The sequence below is a fragment of the Poeciliopsis prolifica genome, unplaced genomic scaffold (genome assembly GCF_027474105.1).
Source record: "Poeciliopsis prolifica strain line A6 unplaced genomic scaffold, Auburn_PproV2 SCAFFOLD028, whole genome shotgun sequence".
Taxonomy (NCBI): domain Eukaryota; kingdom Metazoa; phylum Chordata; class Actinopteri; order Cyprinodontiformes; family Poeciliidae; genus Poeciliopsis; species Poeciliopsis prolifica.
This window is the reverse complement of record NW_026562403.1, coordinates 1,642,651-1,656,108: the sequence shown is the minus strand read 5'-3', so window position 1 is coordinate 1,656,108 and position 13,458 is coordinate 1,642,651. Positions and strand designations below refer to the sequence as shown.

Genomic DNA, 13,458 nt, shown 5'->3' with positions numbered 1-13,458 from the left:
TTTGTCATCCTTAAGTTTTATTTAGTCAAATGCCAACAAGTCAACTGACCATACCACACAATTTGGCTAGCTTGGCTTTAACCTTGTTTATTAAAAAGCAGTAAGTAAAGTGCTTTGCAGAACTATCCATACCTCCTGTTTTTTTTTTATTTTTTTATTATCTTACTGCTTTTAATTTTATAGCCACAAATGTCAGTGCATTTTATAGGTTATTTTAGACAACAATGAAATAGAAGAAAAAACAATTGCCTGACACCAATCTGGATGCCTATGTAGATCATAATTAGAAATAGAATAGAAAAAGCTTTTATTGACCTGCCCGACTGGTGCAAATGACACACAAAACAAAAAGTTAAAATAATTTTGCAGCTTAAAAACATTTGCCATCTCTTTAGTTATAAAACGTTCTTGAAGAGCCATGAAGCCATGTGTCGATGGCTTTTTCATTGGCCAGGATGTCCTTTTGCCAGTCCACGTGCCACCTGAGGTTAGCGACGACCTCAGGATAGTTTCTCCCCAAACTATCCCGCCACGCAGCAAACTTGTTTTTATTGTAGAGATGGACAGCCGAAGAGACTTTTGGATAATCTACAATGCTGCGCAACAGTTTGTCCAGTTGAGCCTGAACGTCTGGGAATCTGAGGACCACATTGTGCAGCTCGTCCTTGTCCACTGTGACATCTGCAAAAGAAAGGGTACAGAAGTGGCATTCAAAACCGGCCATCATTGTGATTTTCTCTAAAGGAATTGATGAGAGAAGTAAGCAAAATAGTTTGCATGGCTAAAAAACTCACTGAAAAGTTGCGGGGGAACACTGATTCCGTCTGCATAGGCAAGATATTTCCAATGTCCAACCCTAAGCATGTATGTAGAGGCATTGGCATTGCAGCCATGATATTCACTCAATACCCACTCTGGGTGTTTGTTCTTAGACACATTTCTGGATGTGGATATCAATGGCAGGACAGAGTGGCCACTTAAATTGCCCACAGCTGAGATACCAGCAATCTCTGAAAAAGCAAATAAAGAGTTCAAACTGAAAGTGTATGCCTGCTATTGCCTAAACTTAAAACAGTTTTTTCTCCTTCCCTACCAAGCACAGTGGGATAGAGATCAACCAAGGACACAAGCTGGTGGACCTGCAGCCCAGACTTTATCCCAGGGCCCATGATGAGCAGGGGGACACGAGAACTGCCTTCGAACATTGACATCTTATAGAACTGCCGGTGCTCCATAGCTAGCTCTCCATGGTCGGCTGTGAATATCAGAACAGTGTTGTCCAGCAGGCTTTTCTCCCTCAGTGCTGAAATCACCTGACCTGAAGAGACAAAAGGGGTGGAGAACATGTAATGGTGATCAGAATCTGACACCTGGAGCATGTTTTGCAATATCTATCATGTTGGTAAGACAATAAATTAAAATGTTCTTTTTAAAAAAATTAATATATTTCCCCTTTTGTAGGCCACAATGCCTCTGTTGCTGCTCCTGCACCTACAACACTATTTTCTTCCACTTAACTTTCAATAAACAAGGCTGGATAAAGACCTCTGGGAACAACCAGCTTTTAAAGAAATATTCTTTTGTGACTTCCTCTGATTGTGGAGGGTGTCAATGACTGTTTTTGGACATCTGCAAGTCCTACTGACCTTTGAAGATCATGTAGAGGCTCTTCTTAGACTTAGCCGATTAGTGTGTGAAACCAAAGGTTTCCACTATTTATCGTTTAAGTAAGTTAAGTACATTTAGACACTGATTTGTTGGTTTTAACTTTCTGCAGTGTTGACATACTTCACTGTTTGTGTAATGAATCAATGTAATATATGAGTTTCACAGTCTGAAATAACTGACAAAAAATAGAGATGTGCTTGATATGTACTTGTAAATGATTTCATGAATAAATATGAAAATACTTTTGTCTTCATTTCTGTTGGAATCACGTTTTCTTTTTTTATGTGCACTGAAGTCCTTACTAAGCCATAACGTGTCAATAATCTCAATCAAGTCTCTTCCAAACTCTTTCTCTCAACTAACCCAGCATGGCATCTGCTTCCGCACACATGGCATAGTAGAAGGTCCGAATGTTTTTGATTTCCTCCTCAGTGAAGTCGCCGCTGCAGTTTTTGGTGAAGGTGGAGTAGTAGTCAACAGGATGCATGGCAGCCATAGGCAACCATTTAGGAACAGAGACAAGCTCAGAAGACACCTGTGAACACGGCAAAAAAAAAAAAATTAGTGAAGGTGTAGAATATTAATGATAAATAAAGAATGACAATAAAAAAAAGAATGCCTTTGTGAGCCAGTATGGCGAGCTACGGAAAGTGGATCCTCCAGCTGTAGGACCCAGAGATTCAGTTCTATATGGATGAGGCAGATTGAGGCCGAGATAAAGAGCAAAGGGTTCTTTTGAAGTAGCAGCTGTTTGGCGGATCCACTGAGCAGCTTTATCTGTGTTCTTCCAGTCTTTTCCCATAATTCTTCTGGTTGACATGTTGCCAATAAGTTCGGCAACAGGTCGGCCTTCCTGGCGAAGAAGGAACCGGACATCTCGAGTCCACGCCTCGACGCGATTACTGCAGCACATGGAAAAAAATTAATAAATCAATAAAATCTATGGGTAACGACACTTTTATCTGACAATCAAGTCTGACGGAAAGGCCTATCATTGTCTCTTACCCACCTGACTGAGTGACTCCCTGAGGTGTAATCCAGCTTTCCCAGCATCTTTGTACGATATCCCTTCCTCTCCAGCAAGTCCATCCACGTGGTTGAGTTTGCATCCAAGCACTTGTAGTTGTTCCAAGACTGACTGAGGTGAACATACTGACCACTCCACATTGCTGTAGAAAAGGGTCAGGAAATTAATCGGACATCTCTTCGTTTGAATAGCATGAAATAAGAAGTGTTATGATTATTATTATTATTTACAACTAAATGTACCTGCTCTTGAAGGGCAGCAGATGGGCGAGTTTGTGTAAGTATTGAGGAAAGTAGAGCCCAGATCCTGGAGATAATTTATATATGGAAGCCGCACAACTTTGCTGCCTGGTTCAAACGATAGTCGACCATCCTGAAACAAACAAACAAACACACACACACATACACGCACACAAACACATAAGTACCAAGTTTGGATATGAAGTAAATCAATCAATCAATCAATAAGTACATAAATAAATAAATGATGGGGTGACGTAATCCAGCCTAAAATACAGACTGTCACTGTTCATAAAACATGAAACTTGTAATAAACAAGTCATACTTACAAATGCATCACTCATCACCATAACAATGTTTGGTCTGGTGACGTGCTGGGTGCTTTCACCACAGCTTTGGAGGAAGAGAATAAAAGCCAACAAAAACATCTTTATCCCTTCTGTTAAAATCCTATAAACCGATGCATTGTCTTAGGTGAAATAAAACATTTTCCAAAAAGTGAGTAAATAGGCGCAGAAGAAATAAAAACTTCTTCCATGTCGAGGTTGCCCTCCGATGAGATCCACATCCGGGTAAAGTTTTCAAAATAAGAGCTTTTATTCACGTTACGGCACTTGAATGTAACGGGCCTGGGGAATTAAATAAACAAGGGAAAGTGAAACAAAAATAACACAACTATGCCTCATTTAATACCTTCAATATTTTAAAAATAAAAACAGCTCTTACTAAATACAAACTAAACACGGTTCAAATAAACTTTTTTAACATGGCAAACCTCTAGAGGGCAGCATTTACCTATGTATCACAATACTGCTGAGCGAATTCTGCAGCCATCACAACTAGTTTTGTATATTTAATTTATTAAACCTTTATTCTATGAAAGAAAATACTTTTTTGTTGTTGTAGTTTTTTTAGGGGGCGGGGGTGATTTAGCATCTTTACCTCAGATCAAAAGCTGCGTAAGAACCTTGGTCAAACTTGTACCATATTCTAAATAAATAAATAAATACTTGTGTATGATAAATAGTGGGAAAGAAGAAGATCGTCCAAAGTTAGTTTGCAATAACCACCACTGGACATACATATTTATTTCAATCGACAAGAAATTATAATCTCCACCTGACACCATCATTTGTTTGAGGAAAAGCAGAGGCCTCGTCTTCTGCGGCATTCAACAGGTGCTTCTGCAGCTCATGTCAGCAACAGCGGTGGCCACGGGGTGGCGTTCTGAGTCTCACGAGTTGCTATTCTGGAAAACAGCAGCTCACAACACAATAGGAGCAGTGCTCGTCTTTGCAAAGATGATTTCATAATTAACATAAGGGAACATGTCAGATATATATAGTTCTTAAAACCCTTGAGCACGTTCCATCCTGCAGCCTCTTCGCGGATATGTTCTGATCCCAACGATTTTGCAAGGCCTTCAATGCAGGCATCATGCAAAATGCAGCACTGTTGATGTAACAATGCTCAGCTATAGAGATAGTAAAAGAGACGTTGTGTTGAAGCCTGGAAGCTGCAGTCTTACACAGATGTAGGAGTTTATCCAAACGACAGCTTTATCAGATGATGTATAGGCATCCTGTCCTTATGTAGTATCACAATATTATTATGACTGTCATTACATGACCAAACCCTAACATATATATGGCTTTCATTGAATCATATGTGCAGCAATACGTGCTGAGTCCAGTAAGAAGGAGAATGTCACCACATCCCACCACAGAGGAAGGATTACACACTTTTTATTTGTTTGGCTGCAAAAGTAAGCACGTTCAAACCATCGTTTATTTATGAGTACATATCTAATGTTGCAGCTGATATGAAAAGCCTCACCCTCGAAACAACCGCGACGTGTTTTTACCAAGCGCTCGCATTCAGCAGAGCTGTTTACTGAAGGCGAGAGCTGGGCCACACTCCTCTGCCCGTCCGCCTTGTTCCAGAAGGCAGGAGGAGGGAGGGCAGCGGCGCCCCGCGCATGCGCACAGGCTTGTTTTTCACCCAGCCTGTCGCTTAAAGTGAGCTGAGCTTCGGGGGTTTCCTTGTCTGTGGCTGGAGACCGTCAAGCAGGACAGGCCGATGATAACAGCATCCGCTGCTGTTAGTCAGCCCTCACTTAGCTCAATGAACTGCTCAAAAAGAAGCCACTGATCGTGCCTGCCGCTTTTTGCAGGGCAGAGATACTGATCAGTGTCTGCAATCCGCATCCCCTTCCTTCGCCCTCTTCTTTTTTTTTTATCTCTATGAGATTGTTTTTCTCATAGACGGTTGCTTCAGAGTCTGTTCTCCGCCATGGTGCTGGGAAAGGTGAAGAGCTTCGCGGTGAGCTACGACTGCTTCAACGACAGCAACGTGCCCGTGTTCTCCAGCGGGGACTGCGTCTCAGGGAGGGTGACCGTCGAAGTCACCGGGGAAATCCGCGTCAAGGCTCTCAAAATCCACGCCAAGGGCTTCGCAAAAGTTCGCTGGACCGAGTCGCGAAACGCCGGCTCCAACACTGCCTACACCCAGAACTACACGGAGGAAGTGGAGTACCTAAATCACAAAGACATCTTGATTGGGCACGAGAGAGGTAAGTTGCTTTTTTTTTTTTTTTTCCTCAAAGTTTGGTGGAAGCAGTGATGCTTCATGGCAAATTACTACAAGATGAACTTAATAACTATGAGGCCTCTGTCGTCTACAAACAGACATTCTTGAGTCTTTCACTTTGTGACAATCTCCCCTTCCTTCCTTGCTTGTTTGTAGTCAAGGTGTCAGAATGAATGACAGCATCTTCATAGCGTCTGCTTTCGTTTTTAACCTACTTCTTGCGTAAAACGTAAATAAATGAAATGTCCCGCCACGATAGAACACATTGGACACTTAAAATGACCAATGTTAAGTTTGTGTTGAGAATTTTAATCGGGGAAACAACCTCGAAGTTTCCCCTATTGTTCAAAGCGGTTCAATCCTGTTCAGAAAACTGGATTGAGTGGGCGGAGCCACCGCTCACCCCCCCCCCTTCCCCCTCCTGTGCTCGCCTGTGATTGGCGGAGATGCTCTTACGCGTCGACAATGACATCATGGTTTTGCAGAGTGATAGACCACTCAGCAACTTTTTTCAATAAGGGAGACACCTGCAGAAGATCACTGCGGAAGCTTTTGCAAATAAGTCTTTTAGCATTTTATGTGCGCAATGTTGCCCGCATTCAATGAAACTGTGGTGTTGTTTTCATCTCAGCAGCTAATGTAAATGTAAACAGTACTCCGGAGCGGCTTTAGACAAGAAAATGAATGGAATTAAGCTAAATAATAATATTAATAACAATTAACTAGACGCATTGTGACGGCATTGTGACGTCGACAATAAAGTGTTTAATTGTTATAAATAGGTAATAGTTGCGGGTTGTGTCCTGCAGCGCCGCGCAGTGAACGAGTCCTGCGCTGCCGCTGAGAGAGAAGCTGCTCGCACCGGTTTAGGCCGGTCTCCTCCTGTTGGAGGCTACCGTGTGTTTGAGTGACAGATCCGCACTTGTTTACCACTCTGCTGCTGCTGCTAGGGGGAGGGTGTGCTGAGCTGGCAGAGACAGCTTAGCACAACTATCCTCTCACTGAAAATTGCATTAAGTTTCTGTTTTTTTTTTTTTTTTTGACAAGCTTAGAGAAGCCCCCTTTCAGCTTTTTTTATGGAGTGAAATCAGAAACTGTGTGACAATGATGCGTTGCTTTGCCTACAAGCAAGTATGGAAAACAATATTGTGGCTTCAGTACTTTGTGCTGAAGTTGAAATTTCTATAGATGGTTTTTACTTTGATTGGCACTCCAATCACATCCTTTATATAATTCCAATCACATCCTTTATATAATTGATTATCAAACTGTCTTAAATGTTAATGTCCCATTGATTACGTATTTTAATTATTTTTCTAAAATGTACACTTAAAGTAATAATGCAGGATAATGTAAGTGTTTCTACAGAATGATTTCCCTAAATATGTGCATTTTTAAAAAGCTTACCGTAACTATTTCTTTTTTAATCTTTAAAAGATTTGTAATCTTTTTGTGTCATGACCTCACCAAATCTCAAAGGCCTCAGGTGGCCTTTGAGAAGCAGCTTTTGAGAGATTTCGGCATTGTTTTGGAAGTATTCAAGTTGGATTTAAGTTTCTATTGAAAGAATCGATCTCATACTTTTCTAGGTCAGACTTTAATTCTGGCACTCCCAAATTGAAAGTTACCAGTCACGCAGCTTCAAGACTTACAAATCATGAATCAAACCACTACAAAAATAGTTAAAACTTAGATGTTTAATATTCAAACGTTCAGAATGTATAAAAATTATAAAGCAATCGAGAAAACTGAGCTGGCAAAAGTATGGCTCTTTCAGATAAAAAAAAAATATTTAGAAGCCATGTAAATTATCTGGGGTATTTTGTTTTTTATTCATACAAAACTCTATTATACATAATCAACACTCTTCCTAATCATTCAACTTTTTAATCTCGCTTTTCTAACATTTCTCTGCTGTTTGTCTCTCAATACAATAATTTTTTTCCAGACAGATTTAATTGTAAAACACGTTTATTCTCTTTTTGTCTCCCCCACCCTGTTTTTTTTGTTTTGTTTTGTTTTTTTTTTGTTTTGTTTTCTTTCTTGATATGAATTTTCAGATGCCTTCGTAGAGCATTTTGTCCAGGTATGGTATACATGTGTTTGGAATATTGTCCTCCTTGTTTTTCAGACGACGACAACTCAGAGGAAGGACTCACCACCATCCATGCAGGACGGCATGAGTACGCATTCAGCCTCGAGCTTCCACAGACGTAAGTGGTCTGGTACAACGTGGAACCAACGGACCATGTGTTCACTTTCACCGTACTTGAACGAATGTTTGATTTTTGGCCTTTGTCTCAACCATTTCTCTCCGCTCTGCGTCTCTCCTGCAGACCTCTGGCTACCTCTTTCGAAGGAAAGCATGGCAGTGTGCGCTACTGGGTAAAGGCAGAGCTGCACAGGCCATGGCTGCTGCCATTGAAGACCAAGAAGGAATTTACAGTCTTTGAGCACATCGACATCAACACTCCATTATTGCTGGTATGCTCTTCTGAAATGACCCATAGTGTTTTGTCTTTTGACAAGCTGAATGGATTTTTAAAGGATTTTCTGTTCTTTATTGTTCAGTCACCACAGGCTGGCACTGCAGACAAGACACTTTGCTGTTGGTTCTGCACCTCAGGTCCTATTTCCCTAAGTGCCAAAATTGAAAGGAAGGGATACACCCCAGGTGAGAATAAGATGGTAGCAGAACCGCAGTTTTTGTTCTCACATCATGCATGCATACAAATCCGTTTGCTGCTTTTGTGATTGGAAAGACACCAGTTAACGTTTTTTTTTTTTTTTTTTTTTTTTTTTTTTAAATCGCACAGGAGAGTCGATTCAAATCTTCGCCGAGATCGAGAATTGCTCGTCCCGCATGGTGGTGCCAAAGGCGGCCATCTACCAGACCCAGACCTTCTATGCCAAAGGGAAGATGAAGGAGGTTAAGCAACTGGTCGCCAACCTGCGGGGAGAGTCTCTGTCGTCTGGCAAAACGGAGACCTGGAACGGCAAGATGCTGAAGATTCCTCCTGTTTCGCCCTCCATCCTGGACTGCAGCATCATCCGAGTGGAGTACTCCCTCATGGTGAGTGCCGGTCCGCGGTGTGTGGAGCGCTCTCTCGCGCTTTCCAGGCATTCGGTTCAAATGTCCAGAAATGACAGTCATGCAAACACAAGGGTCTCTGCTTGCCTAATGTGATTATCATCACCACCTATTTTTAGAACTGCTATCAGTATGGAATCAATATTACCTGGTAGACACTATTTGTCCTGGCTCGGCTTACGCAGCCAGAGCTTGGACTGTACCTTCCACATGGCACTAAGAGCATTAGCCCATAAACCTGGGAGCTACACCTGCCCTCTGGGTGCTAAATCTCATTAACCTTCGAGCAGTCATCATTCCAGCCTAAGCAACCGATTGCTAGACACTGACACACATATCTAAAATGTAATGTCAAGCTAATTACCTAGTCTTTGCTCCATTGCAAAACAATTAGTTTGCTTCACCTCTGATTGATCTGTTGTGTTCAGGTCTACGTGGACATACCGGGGGCAATCAACCTGTCCCTGAACCTCCCCCTGGTCATCGGAACCATTCCTCTCCATCCGTTTGGCTCCCGCACCTCCAGCGTCAGCAGCCAGTGCAGCATGACCTGGCTGAGCATGGGTCTACCAGAGAGGCCTGAAGGTAGTTACTTGATGTTGTGATTGAAATGTATGTATCTGATTTTGATAAATCAGGAATTCATTTCGAAACTTTACTCACAGCTCCTCCAAGCTATGCAGAAATTGTGACAGAAGAGCAGAGGCAAGGCCGCCTGGATGCCCCTGCTGTCCGAGAGGAACTGGACGGTCCTCTTTTGGCCTATATTCACGAGTTCCGCTTCCAGCCCCCTCCTCTGTACTCTGAGGTAAGCAGCAAAAAAAAAAAAATTGCTCAATTGTATTTCAGAAATCATCCATTCTCTTAAATAATTGCCTGTTTTTCCCCTTTGTGTTTCTCCACACCAGATTGATCCTAACCCAGATCACTCCGGCTGTGCAGAGGAGCGCAGGCTCGACGCCTGTCCATCACGCTGAGCGTTTCTTTAAACTTACCCGGAGTGAGTCAGGGTACCCAAAGGAACCGCCTTGAAAGGCTGAACTTTGAACATTTTCTCAGATGACAACATTGACACAATGCTGTTGAGATCTGGAAAAAGCTCTGAGATCTGACCTACAAAAGACTTGCCCAACGTCGAGCTGGACGCGGCGACACGTTCCGCCTTTTCCTCAGAAAGAGAAAAAGACTTCTCCGCTTTGGGGTTTCACTATCTTCCTGAGGAATATTCAGCCTGCGTGGAGGCCAGCAGTGGAGCCCTGGTGAGGAAGTTGGAAGAGAAGGAATCACCAAGGCTCAGTCTGTCAGGCTCCTCTTCAGCCTCAATTCTTCTGTATTTGTGGCACATTGAGGATATGGCTCCTTACACAAAGGGGGAAACCAACCATGTCCAGACTTCAGCAGAATCACTTTAAAAACATGGGATGATTGAAGGAAAGTAACCGTTCTAACAATGATAGTCTGTACGAGTTAAAGCTTGCAGCAGTGGTTCAAAACAGAGCAAAGACTAATTCCTTTTGCCTCGTGGGGGATTTTTGTTTTGCACATTTTTGTTCTTTACTTGAGTTGGGTGGCTCTGTTTAATTTTAATTATTTTTTTTTTTACATCAATCACTAATAGTTTGCTTTCAGTTTTGGAAAAGACCAGACCGGTAAAAGCAGACTGCAGGCTTAATAGTTGAAACTATCATCTGCAAAATATTTGACTTTTGAAAACAAAAAAAGACTGAAAAGAACGAAATGCACTGAATTTATTTTGAGCAGTTGACGATTTTTCTGTTTTAGCACATGGCGACTAATAAGTAAACTGCGTTTTTTGTTTTGTTTTTTTTGCTATAAGTGTAGGTGGAAGCTGTTAAGTAAGGCGTTGCCTCCGTAGTTTGAATTCCCGTCTCGCTTCCTTCCTTTTGTGTTGCGTAGTTTCTGTTATTCTCTCTCTGTATCTTGAACTGCTAATGGCTTTTCCTGGGTTTTTGGTTCCAAGGTTGCTCTGGCTTTGGACTAGCGGGGTTGCAGTTCTGCTTTTGCCACTCAAAACATAGCCGAAAAGATAAGTGTGCATTTTAGAGAGACTCAGCCCTAACGGCCTGCAGCCCCTCCAGACCTTGCTTCAGAGTATACCCAACTGGCATTACTGCCCTAAAAGCACTGTCTCAGGTGTGTTTTTTTTTTCCACTTGCCAAGTGGTTTTAAAAAGTGGATTTTATTTATTGCACTGTTTAAACTTTTTTTTTTTTTTTTTTTTTTAACTACCAATATGAGAAAACAGTCTTGCAGACAAGCAAGACAACTTTTGAATTGAATCACATTCCCTTTTTGTCCTGCTGCACTTACTTACTGCATCCCAACCAACAGACTTTTTGCCAGACCAGTGAAACCGCAATGCTAATAATATATAAGTTAAAAAAAAGGGGGGGAACATGAAGTAAGAGCCCCTGTGCTGAAGAAGCAAACTCAGCACAAATGTAAAGCTGGAGACTGTGCTAAACCTCTATACAGGCTGGTCAGAACAAGTAGTAGTAGGAAAAATGAGTAATACATTGGTTTTCTAACTCATTTAATATAATAGATCCCTGGTAATGGAGGTTTGACATGGTCATAAAAGACAAAAAGTAGCACTTTTTTTATAACAAAAAGTACAAATAAGCATTCAGTGGTGAAGGTCTGGTTGAAAACACATAGGTACTAACAATGTAATAAAGGGGCTTTCAGTAAGGCAGTGCAGCTGAGGATATTAAAGCATTATTCACTATGTTTTAATGTTAGAAACTTAAGTTTACATGTTTTTTTTTTCTTTCTTCTGTCTTTGAAACCTAGCTAACACTAGCTCGCGTGTGCACGCTTTTATCGAAATCCTTCTGGCAACTAAAGCAAACGGCTTCTGACAGTGACGGACAAACTGCAGAACGTTCATAAAGTGATCTTATCTTAGTGGCCTTGTTGCAGAAAAAGACCGTAACACGGTTCCTGGTTTCATTCGCCGTCTGCTCTGACAGATGTTCTCGTTTGTGCTTGTCCACGCCTCTATGTTCTTTGACCTTTCAATGTTTATTCAAAAAGATGAAAAAGGGAAGAGAAAAAAAATGCTTTTCGTTTTTTTAAAGTAAGTTTGATAAAGAATGAAACCTTGTCTATGATGATAAATAGTGAGTATACCATTTTTGTGGGCATTCTTAGTGTTTTTGTTGTTTTTTACAACCATTTTAGTTTTTCTCCTGACTATCCTGATTTATCCCTCATCCCAGTTTGTGGGTGGCAGCTGTTGATCAGTGTCCCTCACCTCCCACACTCCACTCTCCCTGAGAAACATTTAGCAGATGTAGTATGGTAGACTAAACAATTCCTCAGTTGTAAACTTGTCTAAATGCAGTTTGCAGTTCTTTTTTTTGTCGTTCTTGTTTTGTTTTTGTCCTAGGGAAACTGCGGTAAAGAATAAGCTTTCAGGTTTGGTCAGTACCATAGTCCATTTGTTTGGGCTTCAGAAGTAGTCCAGTGTCAAAACTAAGCTAAACTCCTGACCTAGTAATAAAGGCAGGAACTGAAATGTTCAGAGATTTAAAAGAATAGAAGAAAACTTAGGTGAAGGGGTCTGAAACATTTTAGAAACGAAGTGCAATATAACTCACTGAATTTTCTTTATTCTCCATTTGTTTCTGTTTGTATCTTATTGTTTTGTCTGTTAATCAGGATGATGTGTAGTTATTCTATGAATATACTATGTTCTGAATGATTTAACCTTTGTCTTGCTCTTCCTTTTGATTTAAATAAAACTTTAAATTAAAACAAGCAGAGGTGGGTTTTTGTTTACATAATTACATAAATATCCTGCACAAGTTTTCTTGTATCCAATAAACCTTTGCAATCAGGAATATTTCTGTTTAATAATTGTGGTAGGTTTTTGTTGGATTCATTACATTTCTTCCACCCTGCCCTTTTATAGAAACACAGATTTCGCTTGAAACAATGATTAGTCATTTCTCAGATGGGGATATTTTAAGTGGGTAGAGTTTTAGTACCTCAAGCCTCAAATTGCTTCAGAAATATGGTGCCACACTGCCCCTAGTGGTGGCTTGAAAACCACCTTTCAGTGCTGAGTTGCATAAAAATACATTTATAGTAACTAATCTAAACACTAGATTTTGTTATGGAATGGCCTAATATAATGATGTACTTAATTGTGTCAATCAAATGATCAAAGTTGGATTTATAATTTAGGTTAAGAGGGAAAATATTTCTGCATGAAACGTTCAAAAAGAGTTGCAACAAGTTGCAGGAAAGAAAAAACGTCAAAGAAGACTTTATTTATTGTTAGGAACAATTTTACCTTAATCCCACCAAACAGGTGGTAGAGTCAGCTTTGACTAAGGCTGACATTGCGGTTGATCATAACTTTTCGGACCGTTATTTGTTTTTGCTGCATCGTCTGAAATGGAACATAGCTAATTTATAAAGCATTTGTATGTTATATGATTGTGTAAAAGCAATCCACTGCCATTGACACTTAAAAAAAATGCAGTTAGGTTATTTGTGGAGGCTAATACATGTTTAAGAAAGAACATGCGGCGGCTGCTTCAGGAGGTGCTCTGCTCAAATGGATCCAAAATGTAAGTTTTTGGTCTCCATTCGATGTGTGAACACGGCCTGAACATGCCCTCTGAATGGTGGAAAAACACAGTGGTGCAATTGGGGATTGCACCACTGTGGGGATTATTTCTTCACAAATGCATACCACACAGATTTTTATTAGTAAAACTTCTGAAAGACTCTTGTTAATTTTTTTCCGTTTCTCTATTATGTGCAACTTGACGTTGGTCTGTCATCAAAATGCCAGTAAAATACATTAAAGT

At 40.8% G+C, this 13,458-nt stretch overlaps 2 protein-coding genes across 3 annotated transcripts; one reads left to right on the top strand and one right to left on the bottom strand.

Annotated features, from left to right (window-relative positions):
• Nucleotides 1–290: 290 nt before the first annotated feature.
• On the bottom strand, nucleotides 291–3,490 carry arsk (arylsulfatase family, member K). The gene is made up of 8 exons (XM_055048775.1): nucleotides 3,264–3,490; nucleotides 2,938–3,067; nucleotides 2,678–2,837; nucleotides 2,288–2,570; nucleotides 2,032–2,203; nucleotides 1,094–1,318; nucleotides 795–1,010; nucleotides 291–681 (listed from the first exon to the last, which is right to left on the bottom strand). Exons 1-8 carry the CDS (start codon nucleotides 3,360–3,362, stop codon nucleotides 392–394), a joined length of 1,575 nt encoding a protein of 524 aa, XP_054904750.1. The 5' UTR covers nucleotides 3,363–3,490; the 3' UTR covers nucleotides 291–391.
• Nucleotides 3,491–4,959: 1,469 nt separating this feature from the next.
• Nucleotides 4,960–12,397, top strand: arrdc3a (arrestin domain containing 3a). Of its 2 annotated transcripts, none has more exons than XM_055048776.1 (8): nucleotides 4,960–5,506; nucleotides 7,655–7,736; nucleotides 7,860–8,007; nucleotides 8,095–8,197; nucleotides 8,340–8,596; nucleotides 9,043–9,199; nucleotides 9,280–9,422; nucleotides 9,523–12,397. In XM_055048776.1, exons 1-8 carry the CDS (start codon nucleotides 5,227–5,229, stop codon nucleotides 9,589–9,591), a joined length of 1,239 nt encoding a protein of 412 aa, XP_054904751.1. In that variant the 5' UTR covers nucleotides 4,960–5,226; the 3' UTR covers nucleotides 9,592–12,397. The 2 variants fall into 2 exon arrangements, with proteins under 2 accessions (XP_054904751.1, XP_054904752.1); XM_055048777.1 differs by having other exon boundaries at nucleotides 5,397–5,506; nucleotides 7,584–7,736.
• Nucleotides 12,398–13,458: the final 1,061 nt, after the last annotated feature.